A 15944-nucleotide genomic window follows, 5' to 3' on the forward strand; every position below is an offset into this window, starting at 1 on the left:
ACAAATCAAATTGGCAATGGTAGCCTGGGAAATTAGTTCATAATGTATCTGTAACAGTTTCTTAGAACAATATATTCTGGAACCTATCAGAGAACAGGTTAGACAAGAATAGACAAGTAGAATAATACTTAGATGGAGAGAAGCTACAGAATGCGGTTGTACAGAGGGACCTGGGTGGCCTACATGAATTTCAAAAAGTCAGCACGTCGATACAGCAAGAAGGAGGGCAGTTCAGAGAAGATTCATTAGGCTGATAATGTTGGGGTGAAGGCGTTGTCTTTGGAAAGGTTGGGCCTATGCACATTGGAGTTTTGACGAATGAGAGGTGATCTTATTGAAACATACAAGATCTGAGGGAGCTTGACAGAGTAGATGCTGAGAGGATGTTTCCTACAGGTGGGGAAATCTAGAATTAAGGGAAACAAATTTAAGACTGAGGTGAGGAGAAATTTCTTCTCTCAGAGGGTCATTAATCTTTAGAATTCTCACCCCACCCCAGCGGGCACTGAAGGTTGTGTCATTGAAGATATTCAAGGATAAGTTTGACAGATTTTTGATTCAGCAGGGAGTCGAGGGTTAGGGGGGACAGATGGGAAGTGGAATTAAGTGGAGGTCAGCCATGGTTGTATCGATTGCGAAGCAGGCTAGAGGCGCCAAATGGCCTACTCCTGTAGTTCTTATGATTATTGTCAATTGGCAGTGGAAGTGATCATTGAATATTTTTAAGGCAAAGATAGATAGATTCTTGCTAGTCAAGGGAACCTAAGGTTATCGGGGTTGATGGGAATGTTGAACTCAAAACACAAACCGTTCAGCCATGATCTTAATGAATGGCAGAGCAGACCCGATGGGCCAAATGGCCTTCTTCCGCACCTATTTTGTGTGTCTTCAAGGGGGTCGAATTGGTTGCTGCTGGGCCTGTTGCTTTCTTGATTCCTTCATACATCCCTCAAGCATCCCCAGATTCAGCAGCAGATTGTTTGCTGGATAAAATGAAAACTACTTCTATCTGTCAGTTGAAATCCTAAAATAACATACTTGTAAAAACAAACATCAAAATTGGTTTATTACATCTTATTCTAGCTGTGCTGCTGAATTTATTTGCATAACACTTCAAAAAGACGTGAAGTGATTTTGGATGTCTTCTGAGAGAGAGATATAGCACCAGGAGATTCACAGAATAAGCAGGTGCAGTCTCTCCCTGGAGGAAGCAGACATGATTGACCTTGGTTTGAGGAAGCCCTGAGATGAAAATCTTCGGCCTCGGTCTTAAAAGGATTGATGATTTTGGAGGAGGTAGTGGTGATGTTCTGTTGTGTCAGCTGAGGCTCAGTGGGTCACATTTGGGCGAGGTAGTGGAGATGGTCTGTTGGGGCTTAATGGGTCACTCTCTTGGAGGAGGTATTGGAGATGGTCTATTGGAGCTCAAAGGGTTACTCTCTTGGAGGAGGTAATGGAGATGCTCTGTTGGGGCTCAATGGGTCACTCTCTTGGAGGAGGTACTGGAGATGGTATATTGGGGCTCAATGAGTCACTCTCTTGGAGGAGGTAATGGAGATGGTCTGTTGGGGCTCAATGTGTCACTCTCTTGGAGGAGGTAATAGAACATAGAACATAGAACACTACAGCGCAGTACGGGCCCTTCGGCCCTCGATGTTGCGCTGACCTGTGAAACCATCTGAAGCCTATCTGACCTACACTATTCCATTTTCATCCATATGTCTATCCAGTGACCACTTAAATGCCCTTAAAGTTGGCGAGTCTACTACTGTTGCAGGCAGGGCGTTTCACACCCCTACTACTCTCTGAGTAAAGAAACTACCTCTGACATCTGTCCTATATCTATCACCCCTCAATTTAAAGCTATGTCTCCTCGTGTTGGTCATCACCATCCGAGGAAAAAGACTCTCACTGTCCACCCTATCTAACCCTCTGACTATCTTATATGTCTCTATTAAGTCACCTCTCAGCCTTCTCCTCTCTAACGAAAACGACCTCAAGTCCCTGAGCCTTTCCTTGTAAGACCTTCCCTCCTTACCAGGCAACATCCTAGTGAATGTCCTCTGAACCCTTTCCAAAGCGTCCACATCCTTCCTATAATGTGGTGACCAGAACTGCACGCAGTACTCCAGGTGCGGCCGCACCAGAGTTATGTACAGCTGCAGCATGACCTTGTGGCTCCGAAACTCAATCCCCCTGCTGATAAAGGCTAGCACACCATATGCCTTCTTAACAGCCCTATTAACCTGGGTGGCAACTTTCAGGGATTTATGTACCTGGATGCCGAGATCTCTCTGTTCATCTACACTATCAAGAATCTTGCCATTAGCCCAGTACTCTGCATTCCTGTTACTCCTTCCAAAGTGAACCACCTCACACTTTTCCACATTAAACTCCATCTGCCACCTCTCAGCCCAGCTCTGCAGCTTATCTATGTCCCTCTGTATCCTATAACATCCTTCAGCACTATCCACAACTCCACCGACCTTCGTGTCATCTGCAAATTTACTAACCCATCCTTCTACACCCTCTTCCAGGTCATTTATAAAAATGACAAACAGCAGTGGCCCCAAAACAGATCCTTGCGGTACACCACTAGTAACTGAACTCCAGGATGAACATTTGCCATCAACCACCACCCTCTGTCTTCTTTCAGCTAGCCAGTTACTGATCCAAACCGCTAAATCACCTTCAATCCCATACTTCCTTATTTTCTGCAATAGCCTACCGTGGGGAACCTTATCAAACACCTTACTGAAATCCATATACACCACATCAACCCCTTTACCCTGATCCACCTGTTTGGTCACCTTCTCAAAAAACTGAATAAGGTTTGTGAGGCATGACCTACCCTTCACAAAACCGTGTTGACTATCGCTAATCAACTTGTTCTTTTCAAGATGATTATAAACCCTATCTCTTATAACCTTTTCCAACATTTTACCCACAACCGAAGTAAGGCTCACAGGTCTATAATTACCAGGGTTGTCTCTACTCCCCTTCTTGAACAAGGGGACAACATTTGCTATCCACCAGTCTTCCGGCACTATTCCTGTCGACAAAGGCGACATAAAGATCAAGGACAAAGGCTCTGAAATCTCCTCCCTGGCTTCCCAGAGAATCCTAGGATAAATCCCATCTGGCCCAGGGGACTTATCTATTTTGACATTTTCCAAAATTGATAACACCTCCTCCTTTTGAACCTCAATTCCATCTAGCCTGGTCGACTGAACTTGAGTGTTCTCCTTGACAACATTGTCTTTCTCCAGTGTAAACACTGACGAAAAATATCCATTTAACGCTTCCCCTATCTCCTCTGATTCCACACACAACCTTCCACTACTATCCTTGATTGGCCCTAATCTTACTCTAGTCATTCTTTTGTTCCTGATATACCTATAGAAAGCCTTAGGGTTTTCCTTGATCCTATCCGCCAATGACTTTTCGTGTCCTCTCCTCGCTCTTCTTAACTCTCCCTTTAGGTCCTTCCTGGCTAACTTGTAATTTGTAATGGAGGATTGTAACTTGTAATGGAGATGGTATGTTGGGGCTCAATGGGTCACTCTCTTGGAGGAGGTAGTGGAGATGGTATGTTGGGGCTCAGTGGGTCACACTCTTGGAGGAGGTAGTGGAGATGGTCTGTTGGGGCTCAGTGGGTCACACTCTTGGAGGAGGTAGTGGAGATGGTCTGTTGGGGCTCAATGTGTCACTCTCTTGCCTTTGAGTCATAAGACTGTGGATTCAAGGCCCTGAGATTTGGGTTCAGCAAAGGCTGTCACACTCCAGGGCAGTTCTGAGGTAAGTCTTTGGTCTTTTGGTTGAGACCCTGTTTTTCCTGTTGTGTGGATGTTTAAAAAAAAAATCCCATGACACCAAATTTTAAAGAAGAGCAGAGGAGATTTCTCTGGTGTTCCCACTAACCAGAATCACAAAAATGGGTTATTGGATCATTATCATATTGATGTTTGTGGGATCTAACTGTGCACAAACTGGCTGCCGCGTTTCCTGCATTACAACGGTGACTACATTTTTTTGATGTTCTGAGATTGTGAAAGGTGTTATATAAATGAAACTCTTTCTTTCAAGTAGTGCAGATAGTAAATAATCCAAATAAGTCCAAATATCAGCTCCGTGATTCTGGGCAGGAGGCACAACATTGGTGATTGTTGCAGTCCAGGAGATTAATGAAGTCTCAAGGTAGGCGTTCAAAAGGAACTTTGGAATCGCAATGGCGACTCCTTCAATAGATGCACAAAGATGTATGCCATGTCCAAAGCTTTTGAGATAGGATTGGGAGAATCCAGAGTGCTGTTATATAGAATGTTAACGACTGATCCAGTGCTTGGTATTTCTGGGCTGCAATGGGTAATCAAGGATGTTGTTGCTTCTTGCAGCAGTGTCAATACACCTGTGTCGATAACCGTGCGATAACTTCAGCTTTACACTTAAAGTGTAAATGACGCGACACTAAGCACATGTAACAAGGATGTCGGCGTCATTGAAATGGGCGCAACCTTAGTCCTGAAAGACTCCATCAGCACCGTACAAATCCCATAATCTCCCAGGGTTGAAGTGGCACTGCTTGGGAATCTCCATATTTTTTTGTATGATCCCTCCTGGGCATTTCCCTTATGTGGGCACCTTGTGCCGTCACCTCCATGGGATATAAGTAAAAATACCCCCAGCAACTTGGCGGAAAAGGGCTAAAAACACAAGTGATAAAAGCCAATTATTAGGGAAGCCTGTCCAGCCTAGGATCCAGCACCGTATTAAAATTCCTCCACACCCCCCCATGGTCAGTCGGTGCATGTCTAGACCCGGGCCCGTTGCCAGGATTCGCCTCATAAACTCCGCATTGTCCCAGTTTGAGGCATAAATGTTCACCAGCGCCATTTGCTGGAATTTACAGTCCCTTTGTCTTTCTGTCCACGACATCTTTGTCAATCCACCTATCGCTGTCTCCCTATCCAGTCCGACCGCTCCACGTCCCCCCCCCCCCCCCTCACCACAGTATAAATCTGACCCTATTTCCAGTTCTCTCCAGTTTTGACAAGAGTCATCCTGACTCAAAAAGTTAGCTCTCTTCTCTCTCCACAGAAGATGTCAGACCTGCTGAGATTGTCCAGTATTTTCTGCTTTTGTTGCTAAAAATACAATACCCTGGTGGGAGGCACCTTGTGTACATCTTTCCCCGCGTTAACCACATTGCTGTGTGTCATGTAAGTCAGACTGGGTAAAGATGGCAGAATGACTTCCCAAAGGGCATTGGTGAACCAGATGGGTTTTTACAGCAATTGATGACAGTTTCAAGGTCACCCTTACTGAGCCGAGCTTTATATTTCAGATTTATTCATTGAATTTAATCTCCACTAATCTCCATGGTGGGATTTGAACTTCGGAAGTCTCCCAGAGCATTACATAGAATTTACAGTGCAGAAGGAGGCCATTTGGCCCATCGAGTCTGCACTGGCTCCTGGAAAGAGCACCCTACCCAAGGTTAACACCTCCACCCTATCCCCATAACCCAGTAACCCCACCCAACACTAAGGGCAATTTTGGACACTAAGGGCAATTTATCATGGCCAATCCACCTAACCTGCACATATTTGGACTGTGGGAGGAAACCGGAGCACCCGGAGGAAACCCACGCACACACAGGGAGGATGTGCAGACTCCGCACAGACAGTGGCCCAAACCGGAATCGAACCTGGGACCCTGGAGCTGTGAAGCGATTGTGCTATCCACAATGCTACCATGCTGCCCCTTAGGCAGGTCCTTTGGATTATTGGTCCAGTGATGTTACCACTGAACCATCATCTTCTCGTCCCCCCCGCCCCCCGCTGCACCTTAAAAGAAGCGCGTGAAAAACTTCGATCTTTGATTAACCTTTTGATCATCTGTCCTAATATCTCAGTATCAAAATTTGTTTGAGAATCACCTCTGTGAAGACTCTTGGGACATTCTACTATGTTAAAGGCACTACAGAAATACAAAGCAATGTCCTGGGAATTAAAGGGCATCATGCCAAACACACCATAAGATCCAATCCTCTGCAATACATGTTCCAGGTCAGATGGTATCTGAAAGGGAGCAGCAGAACTGGTGGTATATTTCTCTGTGAAATCATAATTAATCTTAAGACCATAAGACCATAAGACATAGGAGTGGAAGTAAGGCCATTCGGCCCATCGAGTCCACTCCGCCATTCAATCATGGCTGATGGGCATTTCAACTCCACCTACCAGCAATCTCCCCGTAGCCCTTAATTCCTCACGACATCAAGAATTTATCTATCTCTGCCTTGAAGCCATTTAGCGTCCCGGCCTCCACTGCACTCCGCGGCAATGAATTCCACAGGCCCACCACTCTCTGGCTGAAGAAATGTCTCCGCATTTCTGTTCTGAATTTACCCCCTCTAATTCTAAGGCTGTGCCCACGGGTCCTCATCTCCTCGCCTAACGGAAACAGTTTCTTTGCGTCCACCCTTTCTAAGCCATGTATTATCTTGTAAGTTTCTATTAGATCTCCCCTTAACCTTCTAAACTCCAATGAATACAATCCCAGGATCCTCAGCCGTTCATCATATGTTAGACCCGCCATTCCAGGGATCATCCGTGTGAATCTCCGCTGGACACGCTCCAGTGCCAGTATGTCCTTCCTGAGATGTGGGGCCCAAAACTGGACACAGTACTCCAAATGGGGCCTAACCAGAGCCTTATAAAGGCTCAGTAGCACATCGCTGCTTTTATATTCCAACCCTCTTGAGATAAATGACAACATTACATTCGCTTTCTTAATCACAGATTCAACCTGCATGTTTACCTTTAGGGAATCCTCGACTAGCACTCCCAGATCCCTTTGTACTTTGGCATTATGAATTTTCTCACCGTTTAGAAAGTAGTCTATGCTTGGATTCTTTTTTCCAAAGTGCAAGACCTCACATTTTCTTTTTTTTTTTTTTTTTTTTTAAAATTTAGATTACCCAATTATTTTTTCTATTAAGGGGCAATTTAGCGTGGCCAATCCACCTACTCTGCACATTTTTGGGTTGTGGGGGCGAAACCCACGCAGACACGGGGAGAATGTGCAAACTCCACACGGACAGTGACCCAGAGCCGGGATCGAACCTGGGACCTCAGCGCCGTGAGGCGGTTATGCTAACCACTAGGCCACCGTGCTGCCCGACCTCACATTTTCTCACGTTGAATTGCATCTGCCATTTCCTGCACCACTCTCCCAAACTGTCTAGATCCTTCTGCAGCCTCCCCACTTCCTCAGCACTACCTGCCTGACCACCTAACTTTGTATCATCGGCAAACTTCGCTAGAATGCCCCCAGTCCCTTCATCCAGATCATTAATATATATGGTGAACAGCTACGGCCCCAACACTGAACCCTGTGGGACACCGCTGGTCACCGGCTGCCATTCCGAAAAAGAACCTTTTATCCCAACTCTCTGCCTTCTGTCAGACAGCCAATCCTCAACCCATGCCAGTAGCTCACCTCGAACACCATGGGCCCTCACCTTACTCAGCAGCCTCCTGTGTGGCACCTTATCAAAGGCCTTTTGGAAATCCAGATAGACCACATCCACTGGGTTTCCCTGGTCTAACCTACTTGTCACCTCCTCAAAGAATTATAACAGGTTCGTCAGGCACGACCTCCCCTTACTAAATCCATGTTGACTTGTTCTAATCCGACCCTGCTCTTCCAAGAATTTAGAAATCTCATCCTTAACGATCGATTCTAGAATTTTACCAACAACCGAGGTTAGGCTAATTGGCCTATAATTTTCCATCTTTTGTCTTGATCCTTTCTTGAACAAGGGGGTTACAACAGCGATCTTCCAATCGTTCGGAACTTTCCCTGACTCCAGTGATTTTTGAAAGATCTCAACCAACGCTTCCGCTATTTCTTCAGCCACCTCCCTCAGAACTCTAGGGTGTAGCCCATCGGGGCCAGGAGATTTGTCAATTTTAAGACCTTTTAGCTTTTTTAGCACCATCTCTTTTGTAATGGCAACCATACTCAACTCAGCCCCCTGACCCTCTATAATTTTTGGGATATTACTCATGTCTTCCACTGTGAAGACAGACGCAAAGTACTTATTAAGTTCTCCAGCCATTTCCTCGTCTCCCATCACTAGCCTTCTGGAATCAGTTTGAATTGGCCCAATGTCTACTTTGGCCTGTCGTTTGTTTCTTAGGTATTGAAAGAAACTTTTACTATCATTTCTTATATTACTGGCTAGCCTGCCTTCATATTTGATCCTCTCCTTCCTTATTTGTCTCTTTGTTAACCTCTGTTTGTTTTTGTAGCCTTCCCAATCTTCTGATTTCCCAGTGCTTTTGGCCACTTTATAGGATCGCTCTTTTTCTTTGATACATTTCCTGACCTCCTTTGTCAGCCATGGCTGTCTAATCCCTCCCCGGATAATCTTTCTTTTCTTGGGGATGAACCTCTGTACAGTGTCCTCAATTATGCACACAAACTCCTGCCATTTTTGCTCTGCTGTCTTCCCCACTAGGGTCTGCTTCCAGTCGATTTTCGCCAGTTCCTCTCTCATGCCCTCGTAATTACCTTTATTTAACTGTAACACCATTACATCCGATTTTGCCTTCTCTCTTTCAAACTGCAGACTGAACTCAACCATATTATGATCACTGCTTCCGAAGTGTTCCCTTACTTTAAGATCTTTTATAAAGTCTGGTTCATTACATAGCACTAGGTCCAGAATAGCCTGCTCCCTTGTGGGCTCCATGACAAGCTGTTCCAAAAAGCCATCTTGTAAGCATTCCATGAATTCCTTTTCTTTGGATCCACTGGCTACGTTATTTACCCAATCCACCTGCATATTGAAGTCCCCCACGATCACTCTGACCTTGCCTTTCTGACATGCCTTTTCTATTTCCCGGTACATGTTGCGCCCCTGGTCCTGACCACTGTTAGGAGGTCTGTACATAACTCCCATTATGGTTTTTTTGCCTTTGTGGTTCCTCAATTCTACCCACACAGACTCCACATCATCCGACCCTATGTCGTTTAGTGCCATAGATTTAATTTTGTTCTTAACTAACAAGGCAACCCCACCCCCTCGGCCCACCTCCCTGTCTTTTCGATAGGTTGTATATCCTTGGATGTTTAACTGCCAGTCCTGAACCCCCTGCAGCCATGTCTCTGTGATGCCTACCACATCATAATCATTCACGATGATCTGTGCCATTAGTTCGTCTACTTTGTTACAAATGCTACGAGCATTCAGGTAAAGTGCCTTAATGCTAACTTTCTTATCATTACAGATATTGGAAGTCCTAAGATGCCCAAAGTTATCCTTCCTTTTTGTTGAATTCCTAGTCTGCCTCAAGCTTAAATCCACCTGCCTACATATTATCCTCCTGCGTATCTTTCCATTTAACTCCATGCTCCCTGTCGCTTTCACTTTCCCTTCCCCCCAACTCAGAAGTTTAAAGTCCTACTGACCACCCTATTTATCCTCTTCGCTAGAACACTGGTTCCAGATCGGTTCAGGTGGAGACCGTCCCAACGGTACAGATCCCCCCCCCGGTTCCAAAACTGATGCCAATGTCCCATGAAGTGGAATCCCTCTTTCCCACACCAATCCCTTAGCCACGTGTTTACTTCCCTAATTTTCTTGTCCCTATGCCAATTGGCACGTGGCTCGGGCAGTAATCCGGAGATTATGACCCTTGAGGACCTGTATTTCAATTTTCTTCCTAGTGCTTGATAGTCCCCGAACAGGTCCTCCACCCTAGCTTTACCTATGTTGTTAGTCCCAACGTGGACCACAACAACTGGATCCTCCCCCTCCCGCTCCAATATCCTTTCAAGCCGGTCAGAGATGTCCCGCACCCTGGCACCGGGCAGGCAACACACCATGCGAGGGGCAACACGGTAGCATGGTGGTTAGCATAAATGCTTCACAGCTCCAGGGTCCCAGGTTCGATTCCCGGCTGGGTCACTGTCTGTGCGGAGTCTGCACGTCCTCCCCGTGTGTGCGTGGGTTTCCTCCGGGTGCTCCGGTTTCCTCCCACAGTCCAAAGATGTGCGGGTTAGGTGGATTGGCTATGCTAAATTGCCCGTAGTGTCCTAAAAAGTAAAAGGGGGTTGTTGGGTTACGGGTATAGGGTGGATACGTGGGTTTGAGTAGGGTGATCATTGTTCGGCACAACATTGAGGGCCGAAGGGCCTGTTCTGTGCTGTACTGTTCTATGTTCTATGAGACTCCCGATCCGGCTTGCATAGGATACTATCTGTCCCCCTAATTATAGAATCCCCTATAACAACTACTTGTCTTTTTACTCCCCCCTCTTGAATCTTAACTTTGCCATTTGGTTTGAGCCATAAACATTCGGACAAATTTTGTATCTCTTATAGTCTTTCCAATGAGGCAACAGTAGTGCTTCCTCATTGGCCAACTTTGTAAAGGCATGTAACCAATTTCATGCCAAGAAGACATGAAAGAAAACATAATATATAATAAATATCCTCCTGGCTGCTCTATAAAATTATTTTAAATAAATATAATAGACATGGACTGAACACAGGACTGGCTCCACCTCGCACAAAAGGAATTTCCAGCCTTCAGAAAACCACATCAATCTCATTATCTCTAAAGAGATCCTAATAGCCCCTGTGACTACGGAAATCAAATACCAAGGAAATGCCAAAAGGTCTCTTTACATTCTGAAGGAAAGCTCTGGCCAACAGAGATGGTCTGTTTGCGAATAAATAGGTCTTCAAAACCTCTGGTAAACTTATCAATTAATTAAACATTAACCATGTGAAGAATCCAGACCAGAAACATACATCCTTTGTCCAAACTAAGGGGAAGAAATGGGAGTTAAGTCGCATGACCAACACCGCCCACCTTCTAAGCTACTTTTTTTCCCGTTATGAAAGTCAGCGCTACTGGAAAAGTAAAGTAATTTGCATCAGCTTCAGCCTGTTAACCTCTCTGAAGATATATACCGTTAGACTTCAGACTCTGGACTGATGTAAAACTATCATTCCTATTTTGTCTGTTATCTCTTTCTTTCCCTTATTCCTCTTTTATTGTATGAACACAGAGCGGGGGGCATGGCAAACCCCCTTCCCGCATTTTTGAGTGTGCGTAAAATAAACTAACCCTCTGATTCTAACCAATCTCATGTTTGCTGTGAAGTTATTAATAGAGGAGGATCACTCCAAAACGGAGGCGTTGCAAAATACGCCACCCTTTGTAAAGGGGGAAATCAAAAAGCGACAAATACCTTTCTGTTTGCAAACAGACGGTGAGAAGGAAAATCGGGGCTGTTTGAAATTAAATCCCAGCCTGTACATAACACAATCAATAAATTAGGATTGAAAAATAACTTAGGAAACAATTAAATGATGTACTTATGCAGATAAATTATCTGCTTGCGCGCTCATCATGCTGCTTCACCAACAGGCAGTGCATCTGAAAATTTACCCTATGAAGTCAATATGTATTAGTGAATAAAATATTTTTACTGGTGCCTCATGAAGTTAAAGCGTGCCACTGCAAATGTCCTGCTAGGTTAACTTTATTCATTCATGGGATGTGGGCATTGTGCCAATGTTATGTTGCCTATCCCTAATTGTCCTTGCAAAGTCATTTTAGGGGACAGTTACGAGTCAACCACATTGCTGTGGATCTGGAGTCGCATGTAGACCAGACCAGTGAGGACAGTAGATTTCCTTCCCTAAAGGACTAGTGAACTAGATAGGGTTTTCCAAACAATTAATGAGAGTTGACATGGTCACCATTACAGAGGCCAGCTTTATAGTGAAGATTTATTAAAAATTGCAGTATAATGAACAGAAACCTAGTGTATGCATTTGTTTGCAGTTTACATCCTGGTTGTGGTGACAGTCAGGAGAATGTTCCCAAAGGAATTTTTGACATATATTTTGCTAGTATTGAGTGAGAAGCCTAGCACGGGCAGCATGGTAGCACGTGGATAGCACTGTGGCTTCACAGCGCCAGGGTCCCAGGTTCGATTCCTTGTTGGGTCACTGTCTGTGTGGAGTTTGCACATTCTCCGTGTGTCTGCATGGGTTTCCTCCAGATGCTCCGGTTTCCTCCCACAGTTCAAAGGTTAGGTGGATTGGCCATGATAAATTGCCCTTAGTGACCAAAAAAAAAGGTTAGGAGGGGTTATTGGGTTACGGGGATAGGGTGGAAGTGAGGGCTTAAGTGGGTCGGTGCAGACTTGATGGGCCGAATGGCCTTCTTCTGCACTGTATATTCTCTGTTCTATTGAGTGAGAAGCCCAAGTTCATGGTGCAAGACACCATCACGGAGTAAGAAAGAGGACAAAAGAATTGCTTCTCTGCTTGCGAACAAAGACTTCACAAATCCGTAGATTGTAGAAGAAAGGTGGAGTAAGAGACAAGTTGGAGCAAGTACAATATTGTTTGATTCCAACAGTGAGTGTTGAAGAGAGGCGGGGAAATAAATACACAGAATAATAGAGGAGCAGGAGAGGAGTCAGTGAAAATCAAGAAAGGTTGTGATTGCGAGAGAGGATGAAGCTAAGAAATGAAAGAAGGATCACCCATTTTCTGGTATGCTGAATATTTGCTGTAATGTAATAAATTGTTTGAGGTAAATGTGACAATGTTCTTTTCCCAACAGTGTTGCCTTTCCAAATGGGTTTCCTTTTGAATTTTCCTTTGTCACCACATTTCGAGTGGCTGGCAGGATTATCGATAAAAACTGGAATATTTGGCAAATAAAGGATCCTTTTGGCAAGGAGCAAATTGGTGTGAGAATAAATGGTGTAACCAAGTCGGTGGAGTTTGATGTGCTTGGGCTGGAAGGTGGACTTCAAACCATTACTTTTTCACCAGTAGCTAACCTGTTTGATTCTGAATGGCATAAGATTTTAATCAGTGTCGGGACGGACACCATCATTCTTTTTATTGACTGCAAGAAGGTGCAAATACAACCAGTCAAGCCCAAAAGGATTATCGATACCAGAGGAGGCACGTTTATCGGGAAGTTTAATGACGTTTCTAGGATCTCCGTGCCGGTAAGCACAATGCTTGCTACTTGTTCTCTGCTGTTGATTTATTAATAAGCAACGTAATGTTGACTGATAAACTTTCCCTTGACTTAAAGTTGAAAGAAAATACTGCATTATAGATGGAAAGGCAAGTTGCAAGAGGGATACAGACAGTTTGCAAAGAGATAGTGACAGGCTGCCAACAAGTTGGCAAATGGAGTATACTATGGGAATGTGAATTTGTTCATTTTGGAAGAGAGAACAAAAGAGCAGAGTGATGCTTAATTGAAGAAAAACTGCTTAAAGCTGCAACACAAAGGGACTTGGGGGTATTTGTGCATGAAAAACAGAAAACTAGCACGCAGGGGCATGGGAACCTGGATTGTAGTTTTGGGGTACGGGAGATTGAGAGTATAGAGGTCAGGAGCACAGATTTGACTTCGCAGGAGGGTGCCAGTGTTCAGGTAGGTGGTTTGAAGTGTGTCTACTTCAATGCCAGGAGTATACGAAATAAGGTAGGGGAACTGGCAGCATGGGTTGGTACCTGGGACTTCGATGTTGTGGCCATTTCAGAGACATGGATAGAGCAGGGACAGGAATGGTTGTTGCAGGTTCCGGGGTTTAGGTGTTTTAACAAGCTCAGAAAAGGGGGCAAAAGAGGGGGAGGTGTGGCGCTGCTAGTCAAGGACAGTATTACGGTGGCGGAAAGGATGCTAGATGGAGACTCTTCTTCCGAGGTAGTATGGGCTGAGGTTAGAAACAGGAAAGGAGAGGTCACCCTGTTGGGAGTTTTCTATAGGCCACCTAATAGTTCTAGGGATGTAGAGGAAAGGATGGCGAAGATGATTCTGGAAAAGAGCGAAAGTAACAGGGTAGTTGTTATGGGAGACTTTAACTTTCCAAATATTAGAACATAGAACATAGAACAGTACAGCACAGAACAGGCCCTTCGGCCCTCGATGTTGTGCCGAGCAATGATCACCCTACTTAAACCCACGTAACCCGTATACCCGTAACCCAACAATCCCCCCATTAACCTTACACTACGGGCAATTTAGCATAGCCAATCCACCTAACCCGCACATCTTTGGACTGTGGGAGGAAACCGGAGCACCCGGAGGAAACCCACGCACACACGGGGAGGACGTGCAGACTCCACACAGACAGTGACCCAGCCGGGAATCGAACCTGGGACCCTGGAGCTGTGAAGCATTGATGCTAACCACCATGCTACCGTGAGGCCCCAATATTGACTGGAAAAGATATAGTTCGAGTACATTAGATGGGTCGTTCTTTGTACAATGTGTGCAGGAGGGTTTCCTGACACAATATGTTGACAGGCCAACAAGAGGCGAGGCTACATTGGATTTGGTTTTGGGTAATGAACCAGGCCAGGTGTTAGATCTGGAGGTAGGTGAGCACTTTGGAAACAGTGACCATAATTCGGTGACCTTTACATTAGTGATGGAAAGGGATAAGTATACCCCGCAGGGCAAGAGTTATAGCTGGGGGAAGGGCAATTATGATGCCATTAGACATGACAGGATGTGTAGGTTGGAGAAGTAGGCTGCAAGGGTTGGGCACACTGGATATGTGGAGCTTGTTCAAGGAACAGCTATTGAGTGTTCTTGATAAGTACGTACCAGTCAGGCAGGGAGGAATGGGTAGAGCGAGGGAACCGTGGTTTACCAAAGAAGTGGAATCTCTTGTTAAGAGGAAGAAGGAGGCCTATGTGAAGATGAGGCGTGAAGTTTCAGTTGGGGCGCTTGATAGTTACAAGGAAGCGAGGAAGGATCTAAAGAGAGAGCTGAGACGAGCAAGGAGGGGACATGAGAAGTCTTTGGCAGGTAGGATCAAGGAAAACCCAAAAGCTTTCTATAGGTATGTCAGGAATAAAAGAATGACTAGGGTAAGAGTAGGGCCAGTCAAGGACAGTGGTGGGAAGTTGTGTGTGGAGGCTGAAGAGATAAGTGAGATACTAAATGAATACTTTTCGTCAGTATTCACTCAGGAAAAAGATAATGTTGTGGAGGAGAATGCTGAGACCCAGTCTATTAGAATAAATGGCATTGAGGTGCATAGGGAAGAAGTGTTGGCAATTCTGGACAAGGTGAAAATAGATAAGTCCCCGGGGCCTGATGGGATTTATCCTAGGATTCTCTGGGAAGCCAGGGAAGAGATTGCTGAGCCTTTGGCTTTGATTTTTATGTCATCATTGGCTACAGGAATAGTGCCAGAGGATTGGAGGGTAGCAAATGTGGTCCCTTTGTTCAAGAAGGGGAGTAGAGATAACCCCGGTAACTATAGGCCGGTGAGCCTCACGTCTGTTGTGGGTAAAGTCTTGGAGAGGATTATAAAAGATACGATTTATAATCATCTAGATAGGAATAATATGATTAGGGATAGTCAGCATGGTTTTGTGAAGGGTAGGTCATGCCTCACAAACCTTATCGAGTTCTTTGAGAAGGTGACTGAACAGGTAGACGAGGGTAGAGCAGTTGATGTGGTGTATATGGATTTCAGTAAAGCGTTTGATAAGGTTCCCCACGGTCGGCTATTGCAGAAAATACGGAGGCTGGGGATTGAGGGTGATTTAGAGATGTGGATCAGAAATTGGCTAGTTGAAAGAAGACAGAGGGTGGTTGTTGATGGCAAATGTTCAGAATGGAGTACGAGTGGCGTACCACAAGGATCTGTTCTGGGGCCGTTGCTGTTTGTCATTTTTATAAATGACCTAGAGGAGGGCACAGAAGGTTGGGTGAGTAAATTTGCAGACGACACTAAAGTCGGTGGAGTTGTAGACAGTGTGGAAGGATGTTGCAGGTTACAGAGGGACATAGATAAGCTGCAGAGCTGGGCTGAGAGGTGGCAAATGGAGTTTAATGTAGAGAAGTGTGAGGTGATTCACTTTGGAAA

The 15944-nt window shown here is 45.0% G+C and overlaps 1 protein-coding gene across 1 annotated transcript in view; it reads left to right on the top strand.

Annotated features, from left to right (window-relative positions):
• The window catches only part of LOC119967969 (collagen alpha-1(IX) chain-like), a 184498-nt gene that overhangs the window by 33004 nt on the left and 135550 nt on the right, over nucleotides 1-15944 (top strand). Inside the window, exon 5 of the mRNA XM_038801070.1 lies at nucleotides 12659-13055. Coding sequence (XP_038656998.1) covers nucleotides 12659-13055 — 397 coding nt within the window. The remainder of the gene's footprint in view (nucleotides 1-12658; nucleotides 13056-15944) is intronic.

Source organism: Scyliorhinus canicula, chromosome 6 (genome assembly GCF_902713615.1).
Source record: "Scyliorhinus canicula chromosome 6, sScyCan1.1, whole genome shotgun sequence".
Classification (NCBI taxonomy): domain Eukaryota; kingdom Metazoa; phylum Chordata; class Chondrichthyes; order Carcharhiniformes; family Scyliorhinidae; genus Scyliorhinus; species Scyliorhinus canicula.